The sequence below is a fragment of the Garra rufa genome, chromosome 9 (genome assembly GCF_049309525.1).
Source record: "Garra rufa chromosome 9, GarRuf1.0, whole genome shotgun sequence".
NCBI lineage: Eukaryota > Metazoa > Chordata > Actinopteri > Cypriniformes > Cyprinidae > Garra > Garra rufa.
This window is the reverse complement of record NC_133369.1, coordinates 46,420,241-46,433,330: the sequence shown is the minus strand read 5'-3', so window position 1 is coordinate 46,433,330 and position 13,090 is coordinate 46,420,241. Positions and strand designations below refer to the sequence as shown.

At 34.7% G+C, this 13,090-nt stretch overlaps 1 protein-coding gene across 1 annotated transcript in view; it reads right to left on the bottom strand.

Moving 5' to 3' along the window:
- lars2 (leucyl-tRNA synthetase 2, mitochondrial) overlaps window positions 1-13,090 on the bottom strand; it is a 133,582-nt gene that overhangs the window by 79,738 nt on the left and 40,754 nt on the right. Inside the window, exons 8-10 of the mRNA XM_073846627.1 lie at window positions 2,509-2,616; window positions 1,984-2,143; window positions 44-148 (exon numbers count right to left, since the gene is read on the bottom strand). Coding sequence (XP_073702728.1) covers window positions 44-148; window positions 1,984-2,143; window positions 2,509-2,616 — 373 coding nt within the window. The remainder of the gene's footprint in view (window positions 1-43; window positions 149-1,983; window positions 2,144-2,508; window positions 2,617-13,090) is intronic.

Here is a 13,090-nt window from a genome sequence, read left to right as displayed (position 1 = left end):
CAATCTCTCCTTCACACATACCCACACACACACATCCTCCCACCTATTACAGTGTCCAGATGTCCGTCAAACTCATTCTTGCCGGAGATCACCACTGGAACCTCACGGCCGGTGAACACGTTGAGGGCCGTGACCTCAGTCAGGCTGTCTGTGCATGCAAGAAGTAAAAGATCAATCAACCAGAGGCTAAATCTGAGAACACATTAACAGAAATGTGTCTTCTTCCAAAGCCTTAGGGATTCACAGTTACTTCAGGGTTTATTGTGAGACCTCTAGATCAACAACTAGCAACCAACCAGCCTCAAGAGTTAAAAACACACCTACACACCACAAAAACAGTTACAAAAATGCATTTGTAGATCACCATCACATTAATAAATGACATTACATAATTATGCATAAAAGCAGTAATATAGTGTTTATATTTTAAAGTCTAATTTATTCCTCAGAAACAAAGCCGAATTTCTAGAATCATTACTCCAGTCTTCAGTGTCACATGATCCTTCAGAAATCATTCTAATAAATGCAGTCTTGGTAGGAATAAGAGATTAAAGTGATTAAAAAATAATCTAAAAAAAAATTTACCAGGGTTCAAGCGCTTTAAGGCATTTAAGTACATATGAAAAAAGACATAACATATATTTAAGCAAGTTTGTAACCACCTAAATCAATTATTTAAAAAAACATTTTGAGCACATACAGGTAATTTGCCATAGAAATATTATGTTTTTAACATTTTATGACAGTTATAGCACCAGCTGTGGTCCGATCTCCCTAAAATATGCATGCTTGTTTAGAGTCACCTGTCGCATGCGCTCAGGGATTTGTGAAGTTTTGAGTTTTTGTTCAGGCTTTATAGGCTTTTGGGTATATTTGGACGGGTCCCTTTTCTAAACAACCCTGTTATAGCTTCCCAAAAGTTAAATTTCAACATTTTTTCATTATTGACCTAGAGAGTCCAGAGAATTGCACTGCAGTGTTTTTTTCCAGATTGAACGAAAAACCAAGGGCTAGTTTGCAAAAATTTTCTCAATCATTTAACAAACTGTTTGATTGGCAGCAGTGACTCTAGAGGAAAGGTCGTTTAAAAATAGGAGGTCTATCATATGATCTAAATATTGTGCATATGTGCGAAAAAAATGCACAATGTACAATTGTTTACGTCCTTGCAAAATGCGATATCTCATTCCGTTCAACAGTTATAGTCATTTTAGTAAAGGCAACCCTGCCCCTTTCGAACATTTAGGCATCCCTTTGCAACGGCGGGTTGAAAGTTCAAGGTTTTTTTGATAATTATTTATATTCACTCTCCAGAAAATCTTCCTACACTGGGTTGGTTCTGATTGGGCGAAAAACCTAGGACTAGGACAAAAGTAGGTTTTTCAAAAAATGCAAAATACCCGAAAATTTCACCCCAGGGTGATGAACGAATCTGAGGCGTGCTTAAACCCAAAAATAAAGGGTTAAAAAAATCTCAATAATTCCAAACTTTTCACTGGTAGAGTATGCACTGTGTTGCATATTCAATATAGTTTTGCTTCATTATTTAAGGTATGTTTGAATAGATATGTCATAAAAACAATTATTTATTACAGCCACCATTTATGAAAATAGAAACATAATTCTATCAACAACAAAAAAATTGACATAAAAAATGCTATTTAAATGTTTGTACATCTGAGTGTTGATGCTTAAATTCGTATGATTACTTCATTGATTATTAAACTATTTGCGGTTTTGGTTTGGAAAACTGTCATTTTGGTTTCAGAAAAAAATATTTTGTTGCATCACTAATAAAGCTTTAAAAGTGCTAATGGAATATGTTTCACTTTTAAACCAAAATGAACTGCTTTATTCTCCATAGATGATGTTCTTGAGAGAATTGCTTCTTAATAATCTAATATCTGTGTCTTCAGATGTGTGTGTGTGTGTGTGTGTGTGTGTGTGTGTGTGTGTGTGTGTGTGTGTGTGTGTGTTTCTCACCTCTGCCTGGTCTCAGGGCTCTGAGCAGAGCTGTTTTGAGGGCACTGGAGCCGTGCAACAGCCGGTGGGATGGCAGGACTGAGATATAGGCTGCTCCGAACACGGCCTCAGGAGAACAGGTGTATGCAGACAACACCTCCCCTGAGTCACGTCCATCCACCTGACAAACATAGAAATAGAGATGCAATAGATATACTGATTCTGGCAAACAGACACTCTCTGTGCTGGAAATCAAATAATGGTTTTAATAAGCACAAATATCCTCCCACAACAGACAACACAACAGACTTGAAGAAACAAAGCTGTACACACAGTACACACAGCCTGCAGCCAAGCTTCGAATCCGACCTGATGAAATGTACCCGCTCATACTCCAGCATGGAAATTCATCATTTCATAGAAAGCGCTGCGTAAGAGCGGTTAGCAGTAAATACAGCTCTGAAAGAGCTGTGGAGCTGATAAAAGCCAAATCCTCTCTGGCTGCACAAAAGCTGTAATGTTTTTCATAAATGAAGCATTCGGTACCTTCAATATGTGGTTGAAAAAGCAGCCGGAGCAGTTGCCAATCCAGTTGGCCTGCATGCTTTTGACTCCGTACCATTCAGGGAGATCTGCCAAAGCATCCAGAAGAGGCTACAAGACAGAAATCTGTATTAATTAACTACCAAATAAATAAATGAAAAACAAAGAAAGAAACAAGCAAATAAATGAACAAAGTGATATGCAAATATATTTATTTAAAGCATCCAGAAAAGGCTGGAAGGCAGAATTCTGTATTAATTAACTACCAAATAAATAAATGAAAAACAAAGAACGTATAAAATTATATGCAAATAGATTTAAAGCATCTAGAAGAAGCTGAAAGACAGAATTCTGTTATAACCACAAAAATTAATGAATGAATTAAGTAATTAAGTAATTCATTAAAGACAGACAGACAGACAGACAGACAGACAGAGATAGATAGATAGATAGATAGATAAAACTAACTAAATATACACTACCATAAAATTTTGCGTTTGTACAATTTTTTCCAAGGCTTCATTTATTTGATACAGTAAAAACTGCTAAATTGTGAAATATTATTACAATTTAAAATAACTATTTTCTGTGTGAATATATTGTAAATTGTAATTTATCCTGTGATCAAACCTGAATTTTCAGCATCATTACTCCAGTCTTCAGTGTCACATGATCCTTCAGAAATCATTTGAATATGCTAATTTGCTGCTCAAGAAACATTTAACTTATTATTAATTTCAAAACCATCCTACATCCTTTTTAAGGACTCTTTCATTTTCAAAAGAACCAAATTTATTTGAAATTGAAATCTTTTGTATATTTATGTCTTTACTGTCACTTGTAATCAATTGAATGCATCCTGATTGAATAAAAGTATTTAATGTCAACCCAAATTTTTGTAAATGAAAGTATATTTATGGTTTACCAACTAAAATACTTCCAAACAAAGCCAAAGCAGGAATAGTCTCAGCTGTGGCATTACTGAATTAATTAATGTTTTTAATAAATTGGTTGAGTGAATAATTCAATGACTCATTGACTTCCTTTCAATTCAGGAAAGAGTTAAGGAATAGAGAGTAGGATATTTATTGCTGGAAGACTACAACTACATCATTCAGCATTAAAAAAAACTCAGCAAATCTGTATGTAGGTTGCATACTTATGCAGAGTTTTGTACCAGCCGAGAAACCACCATTGAGATGAATGGGAATGCTAATGGACAACTTTCTCCAAGTATTATATACTTTCTTGATCTCTCCAACTGTTTTAGCAGAAAGCGGTCAATTTTACTTGACATTATGAGTGAAGAATGAGGCTTAAAGCAAACCTTATGAACTTCCCATAAGCTCAAAACACACACACACACACACACACACACACACACACACGCATATTCAGGCTAAGAAAAGAAACTCTTGGGGTGAGGGAGAAAGGATGAGGCGGACGATGGAAAAGAGGAAGCTATGCATAATAACGAAGGTTCAGGCCAAAAGGCTCAGCTGGGCTGCCGAGAACTGAAAGGATGGGATATGAAAAGCTAACGGTTGGATTTTGACATCTCGCTCCTCTCTGTCACTAGCCATTAGCGGTCTCACTCACAAGAGGCTTCGTTCCCTGCGCGCAAAACAAATAGAAAATAATTGAAGGGCCCCAAATGTTGTCCGTTTCCTCAGCACTCCACTCATTAGCAACTCGGACGCGCTCACAGGAAGGAAATTTCACACTTGCACGAAGAGACGGAAGGGGGTAGAGATGTGGCCGTCTCATTTGAAAGTGCTCCAATCACTGTATTCAAATCAGAGCGCTCAACAAAATGAGTTCTGAACACGACGATGAGAGCAATTTTTGAAACGTGAAAAGGTCATGAGTGTCGTTCTTTCAGCTCAAACACTTTGTTCCAGTTTGATGTCTAGGGAGAACTATACTTTTCCATTAAAGAGTAATATTTGCCCGCTGGAAGTGATTTCCAGGAGTAAGTGGCAATTATTATAATTACCTCATTTAACAAATATTATAAATGCATTTATGGTATATTTAAAATCAAATACTTAGATTTAACAAACTACTTCAATAAATCAGAATACTACAGGTTGTAACAAACCAAATTTTGGCAACAAAAAGCATCTGACATAGCATTTGCTTATTTTAGGACTGTTGATTTAACATTTTAATTTGGTTAGATTAATTACAGAAAAATAATGTGTTAAAACTAGGGCTGTGCAATATGGACAAAATAATCATATTGCGATTTTTTGAAAGAATATTGCGATTGCGATTTTATTTGCGATTTTTCTTTTTTTTTTTTTTTGCTTTTTCAAACAAGCTACATACATACATTCTAAATGTATTCAGTGCACAAGAAGTGCATAACAAAACATTTCACCATGAAATAACATAGTATTAAGTTTAATAAACAAAACTGTAAAAATTGTCAACATACAGACAACATAAAATAAATAAGCCATTTTACTTTTTTCCCCCGGTACTTTAGCCTACTTTGTGCAATTACGAATACATTCATTTCAGTGGAAAAATAAGTCCAAAACTCTCTATTTTAACATTTTGAGGGTTCTAAAATCTTTTGCTTTTTTTTTTATTTTTAGAAATTCTTATGTGTTTTAATTTTTCTGATAATGAAAAAGCATAAACATTTATTTATTTTTAATCAAATGAAAAATAAACCCTTTTAATTTTTGTCAAACAAACAGACATTTACTGTTAAAATCAATGCGTGGAAGAAAAATTATATTCAGTTTAAAACGTTTAAATAATAATAAAGTGGTAAATCTTGTTGATATATTTTTTTTTATTATATATATTGTTTTATGAAAATTATTTAAATAGGAATATATAAACACCTACATTGTACTGTACAAAAGTAATACAGGACTAATATTGTTCTGTTTCATGTTAAACCGTACTTTTATTTTGACAGGTTGCAGTGAAGTTTCTGTGTGCATATGATGCTAGTTTTCTCAAATGAAACGGTAAAAGTGAAACTCACAGCAGCGATTTGGCGATTGAGTTTATCTGTTCATGTGAGATGCAAATGCCAAAAATTAGCGGGAGCGTCAAGTGCTTCAGTCTGTATGTAGTAAAGAAATAAAACGCGTCTCCACCATTCATAGAAGCAAACGGAACATGCAGGATTCATATTAAAACGGTCTTTTTGCATTTCAGTTTTCACAGACACTAGTCCATATCGCGATTTGAGTTAAGTGACATACCAACTTTTGATTTATTAATCCAAAAATCGACGAATTACGTGGCATTCCGCGCTATAGTAAATTCGTTTTTTATGAATGGAGTCCGCGATCCAGTCTGTGTTTTCTTGGAGGAGACATTGTAATCACGCGACCATGAGGAGACAGAAATGACATGCCTTAGTGAAAATAAGATAAATAACATAAGGCAATTTAGTATGTTTAATAAAAGAACTAAGTATAGACCTGTTCTATCTGAAAGATAACCTTAAATGACTTCTATTGTGATCTGGTGCTATATCGAAAATAAAATGAACTTGACGTTCAAGGGGGGGGGGGGGGGGCGTTGGGGGGATAGATAAAATCGCAGCCTTGTGCGGTTTAGAAATCGCATGTGCTTAAATCGCGATTTTTTTGCGATTGCGATTAATTGCACAGCCCTAGTTAAAACTATTAACGAGTTTACTGCACCCCATCAGCCAAGGTATGTCTGTATCGGTATCAGCTATCAGCCAAATGAGTTATAAAATATCGGCTTATTGAATATCAACAAACTTCTGAACTGTGAGGTCTAGAAGCAAACTTCTTTTTTCCTCCAATTCCTTGGTTCATGCAGAGATGAATGTATACCAAAAAATGTATTTCTATGTGTCAAGATTTTTTGCAATTTTACATTTTCTGAAAAATCTACTTTTTCGAACTCCTCCTTGATGGTTTATCTGATTTTTTTTTTCTTTTTTTTTTTTTTACCAAAATTGGCTTAGATTATTTTTTAGACAATGCTGGTAAAAAGTTTTAAAAAACGAAATTTGTGCAAAAATGGACGTGAGGCTACATCTTCGCACCATTTTTGTGGATTCAGACCAAACCTGGTGCATGTTCTAAGCATGACCTGAGGGTACATGAGTACTTTTGGCACAGCGCCAGCAACTAGTCAAAAGACATAAAAAATTTTTCACAATTTCCTGAAAATCACAAAGAGTAGCATACCGAATCAAACAATACCACATTTTCCTATGTCAGACATTTTGTACGTGGACCATTTCGAAATTTGTACTAAAACGCTGTATCTTTCAAATGCTTTAACATATTGTTATGAATCTTATGAATCTTATAGAATCGCTTGTGAAAAAGATATGAAATTTGGCACATGGATAGAGAACAGTCTCATCAATAACCGCAGCAAATTTGTAGTCTCTAACTCAAATTTTTTAGCACCACCAAGAGGCCAAATTTGCACTCATATTTCTACTAATAACTTTTGAACCATGATGTCTAGAAGCAAAATTATTTTTCCTCTGACTCCTTGGCTCATGTTGCAATTTTGAATTTTGCAAAATATCTGCATTTTTCAAACTCGTCCTAGTTGGTTGTCCGATATTTACCAAAATTGGCTCATTATTTTTAGACAATGCTGGCAAAAGTTTTTAAAAGCTTTGTGATATACCAAACTGTTTTCATAAAGCGTGTTAATATATTTGATGAAATCTGTGCAAAAAAAGGACATGAGCCTATATCTTCACAATGCATAAGTGGATTCAAGCATGACCAGAGGACACATGAGTAGTTTCGGAGCAGTGCCACCTACTGTTCAAAAGACATAAAAATTTGCCATTTTTGTTTATATTTTCTGAACAGTTTGAACAAAAATTGTAAGAGTGATCCCATTAGATTCTTTTCTGTGTCAGACATTTTGAGCCTGGACCAATTTCGAACAAGCCCCCATTCATTTTCAACCCTGGGTGTGACAACATTTCCAAAATCACATTGTTATAAGTTGGCTAGTGGGAAGAAACCTGAAAAACACTTATTCTAATATTCCAAAAAATAAAAAATAAAAATAAAAAATCATAAGCCATTTTGAAACCAACGCTAAAACCGCAGTTATAGTGACCCAAAAAATGTTCACCAAAGATGTCCATGTAATTTGTGATTTTGTTTCTCACAGCCTGTAATGCAGGAGAGGATTTTATCAGCCAAACAGGCCTGCCAGCATTCAGTCTGCAAACACGCTTAGATCTGACTTGGACACACTGCGAGGTGTAAGAGGCAAACAAAACGCGCAAAGAGCCAAGAACAGCAGAAGAGCCTAACCAAAGGCTACATCTCTCTATTCAAACCTGTCCATGTTTTCAAATAAAACATGGTTCAACAAGGCTATAGAGAACATTTCTAAAACCATATAGAGTCTCCATGGCAACGTACAAATCTAGGAAACAGTGGAAAACGTCATGCAAGGTAACAGGTGTTTGGTGATCTGTTAGGAGACAAACTATTTTGTTCTGGGTGGCTGTTTATTAGCCTAGTACACTGGAAAAAATGATTAATTGAATTTACTACATTTTTTAAGGTAAGTGGTTGCAATCAATTTATTTGAGCTGCATTTAAAAAAAATGTTGAAAGTTAGTTAACTAAATGTGTTTATTTAAATGTAGCTCAAATAAATTGATTGCAAAAAAAATTAGTAAATTCAATGAATTATTTTTTTTTCTGTTCTATAACAATCTATGAATGTCCCTCCTTCAGTGTACACTGTTGAGGTCACTAAGATTTAGTTTTTTTGTAAACAAATAAATACTTTTGTTCCACAAGGATGCATTACATTTTTTGCATAATGTCACTATAAAAGACATTTTTTATTTTTCAAATAAATGGTGTTCTTCAAAACTTAAATATGAAGCGGCGCAACTGTTTTTAACACTGATAAAAAAAATTGAAATGTTTGTTGGCATATTATTTCGATTTTGTAAAGATCATGTGACACTGAAGACTGGAGTAATGAAGCTGAAAATTCAGCTTTGATCACAAGATTAAATTACATTTGAACAAACATTCACATCGAAAACTGTTAGGTAACACTTTATAATAACTACACACTATGAATCCTTAGTTAAGCATTAGTAAATAGTCAATTCATCATTTATAAAGCATTAATAGACATTAGTAAGCAGTTTATAAATACAGCTATAAATGCTTTATTCTTGGTTTATAAGCACCTGTATAATATGCTTTAGAATTTTATTTTCATACTTTATTAAGGATCAGTTAATCATTTCTAAATTAAGCATTACATTATTTACAAACCGATAGTTAGTAGTTGTAAGTGGTTCATGAGCTCATTTAGAGCAGGGGTTCCCAACCTTTTTTACTCCGGGGCCAAATTTGCACTCATATTTCTACTAATAACTTTTGAACCATGATGTCTAGAAGCAAAATTATTTTTCCTCTGACTCCTTGGCTCATGTTGCAATTTTGAATTTTGCAAAATATCTGTATTTTTCAAACTCGTCCTAGTCGGTTGTCCGATATTTACCAAAATTGGCTCATTATTTTTAGACAATGCTGGCAAAAGTTTTTAAAAGCTTTGTGATATACCAAACTGTTTTCATAAAGCGTGTTAATATATTTGATGAAATCTGTGCAAAAAAAGGACATGAGCCTATATCTTCACAATGCGTAAGTGGATTCAAGCATGACCAGAGGACACATGAGTAGTTTCGGAGCAGTGCCACCTACTGTTCAAAAGACATAAAAATTTGCCATTTTTGTTTATATTTTCTGAACAGTTTGACCAAAAATGTATCCCATTAGATTCTTTTCTGTGTCAGACATTTTGAGCCTGGACCATTTTCGAATTCATTTTCAACCCTGGGTGTGACAACATTGAACTCCTTCTCCTTCTCCGGTCAATTTTGCAAGGGCCCCCTATGCCTGACATGTCCTCTTATGCTGTACTTCTGCAGTATTTATTTTTAAACCTTTTTTATTAACCAAAACATTTGTTTTGACTTATTATTCTTCTACTGCATGTTAGAAAAAAAAACTCAAAATTCAAACAAACTTTAAATATACCTTATAATCTTTATAGAAAACCTCTGCTCAATTCTAACTTTTTAAAACTGCCTGATGCTCATTAACACCGAGCCTCACTCCTCTTCTATGGGTGAGCATCCATTATAAAACACTCACAGGACAATAATTTGGACAACTAGGCAAATGTTTTGAAATTTCACGCAAAAATACCATTAGAGCCCAGAGAGCGTGCATATTTCGTGAATCAATAGCGGACTTATGCGTGTCTAATGCACGACTCTGATAAACACGACTGTTATACCTTAGGCACGCGCAAGTTCGTTATTACACGAATTGTCTTTACCTTTATATTAGCGCAATGGTTTGCTTTGTGCATGCAGCCGAGAGATGTAACAGTCGTTTGCGGACAGCATTTGGAAGTTTTGAGCCGCCATTCAGTCTGTATTTAACAGTGCGATGAGGCTTGCTGCGCCGAGTCTGAAGCAATCGATCACAGAACACGAGAGAGGCTGTGCTTTTGTTTTCATTTAGCTTATTAATAATGAAATTAAACAATTATAGGATAATATTTAAATTAATGGGAACCGCTGATTTAGAAAGTGTTAGTAAATGATTCATAAACCCAGGGGCGCCGCTAAGGGGGGTAAGTTAGGACAATTCTAAGGGCCCACGCACTTTAGGGGCCCCCAGAGATCTGCTTTAGTGTGGTGGGGGGGCCCAACTTCATATTTTGTCATAGGGCCAAAAATTGCGAGCGGCGCCCCTGCATAAACCATTTGAATGCACATTTATTCATCTTATTAATCAGACATCTAACAACAGTTAGTCAGCGTGTTGATAAACGCTCTATTAACACATATTCCTACTGTAACTCATAATTAATTCAGGCAGCTATAAAACATTTACTAGCTGTCAGTTAATGTTTTTAGTGAGCTCATCTAAAGTGAGGCCTAGTTATGCCTTGTAAAGGGTTTACAAATGAGATTTAAAGGCTCACTTATCTTCTAAACAGAAAAAGCGAAACACGTACCGTTTCATTTTTGCAGAGGTTTATTTTTCATATTATATCAAATTGTTTTATATTCATTTATATGTACAGTTGTACTGTTTCTTTTTTTTTTTTTTGCATCTTGAAATAAATATTTCTGTGGTCTGTTTCCCTCTGTGTTGTGTTTTCCTTTTTCTGTTTAGAAGATAAGTGAGCCTTTAAATCTCATTTCAAACGCTTGTATGGTCTATGAATCATTTGCTAACACTTTCTAAATGATCTCATGAACCACTTACAACTACTATCTAACCGGTTTGTAAATAATGTAATGCTTAATTTAGAAATGATCCTTACTAAAGTATGAAAATACAATTATTAAGCATATTATACAGATGCTTATAAACCAAGAATAAACAGCATTTATAGCTGTACTTACGTCTATTAATGTATAGGAATAATGCTTTATGAATTATTAATTAAATATTTACTAAAGCTTAACTAATGGTTCATAGTGTGTAGTTATTATAAAGTGTTACCAACTGTTATTTTAAATTGTAATAATATTTCACAATATTTTACTGTATTTTTTTACAGATATAATTATTTGTTCAAGGTGTAAGAAACATGCCTCTGGTTTGATCAAATGTCATTTTTGACACGTTTTAAACGGACAGGATAGTTATTCAGATATGCACAAATAAACACACACACACAAACACATGAGAGTGTCTGTGAATCGCAGGAACATCATTTCAACACATCCGACAGCCACCGAGAGTGAATCAACATACACATGTTTCAGTGAGCAGCTTTGAACTGATCTAAAGCATCATCCCACAAAACTGAACTGATCTGGAACTCTAAATAGGTAGCAACTAAACACAAACACAACGGAGATGCTACTGTTAGCACGTTCCTAAAGATGCATTTCTTAAAGAAAGTTAGTTGTTAAACTTAATTAGATTAAGTGTGATGCATGACAAAGCCTGGCCTAAAAGTTTTAAATAGTTCTAAATGCTTGAAGTTAAAAGATTTCGGTTTGAGGTTCTACTGTCAGACAAAAACAAAGTCAGATACAATAAATAAACAAATAAGTAAGTGTATTAATTAATCTCAGTCAAACCACGTCTAACTCGATTTTATCTCATTAGAAGACCCACAAATATAATTTCGAACCTGTTCAGCCCCCAACAAACCTCTTCAGATCCAATTAAACCTCATAAGATCACTAAGAAACCCCATCAGACCAAGTGTTTCTAACATGCTAATAACATTTGAACATGCTACTAGCATGTTTTTGCACATTGCTAGCATGTTTACAATGTTTTAACATGCTGTTAACATGTTTTGACACATTGCTAGCATGTTTCTAGCATGTTCATAGCATTTAGCATGCCGCTAGCATGTTTTAGCACATTGTTACATTGTTGCTAGCATGTTTTAACACACTACCAGCATGTTTCTATCATGTTCATGACACTTTAACATGCTGCTAACATATTTCTATCATGTTCATGATGTTTTAGCACACTGCTAGCATGTTTCAGCCATTTCTAGCAGGTTTCTAGCATGTTCATAATGTTTTTTTAACATCCTGTTAGCATGTTTTAACACATCGCTAGCACGTTCCTACAATTTTCATGAAGTTTTAGCATACTTCTAACATATTTCTGCACATGGGTAGCATGCTAATAACATTTGAACATGCTGCTAGCATGTTTTTGCACATAGCTAGCATGTTTGTAACATGCTAATAACATTTGAACATGCTGTTAGCATGTTTTTGCACATAGCTAGCATGTTTCTAGCATGCTAATAACATTTGAACATGCTACTAGCATGTTTTTGCACATAGCTAGCATGTTTCTAACATGCTAATAACATTTGAACATGCTGCTAGCATTTTTGCACATAGCTAGCATGTTTCTAGCATGCTAATAACATTTGAACATGCTACTAGCATGTTCTTGCACATTGCTAGCATGTTTACAATGTTTTAACACATTGCTAGCATGTTTCTAGCATGTTCATAGCATTTAACATGCCGCTAGCATGTTTTAGCACATTGTTACATTGTTTCTAGCATGTTCATAACATTTGAGCATTCTGCTAGCATGTTTTAGCACATTACCAGCATGTTTCTATCATGTTCATGATGTTTTAGCACACTGCTAGCATGTTTCAGCCATTTCTAGCAGGTTTCTAGCATGTTCATAGCATTTAGCATGCCGCTAGCATGTTTTAGCACATTGTTACATTGTTTCTAGCATGTTCATAACATTTGAGCATTCTGCTAGCATGTTTTAGCACATTACCAGCATGTTTCTATCATGTTCATGATGTTTTAGCACACTGCTAGCATGTTTCAGCCATTTCTAGCAGGTTTCTAGCATGTTCATAGCATTTAGCATGCCGCTAGCATGTTTTAGCACATTGTTACATTGTTGCTAGCATGTTTTAGCACACTACCAGCATGTTTCTATCATGTTCATGACATTTTAACATGCTGCTAACATATTTCTATCATGTTCATGATGTTTTAGCACACTGCTAGCATGTTTCAGCCATTTCTAGCAGGTTT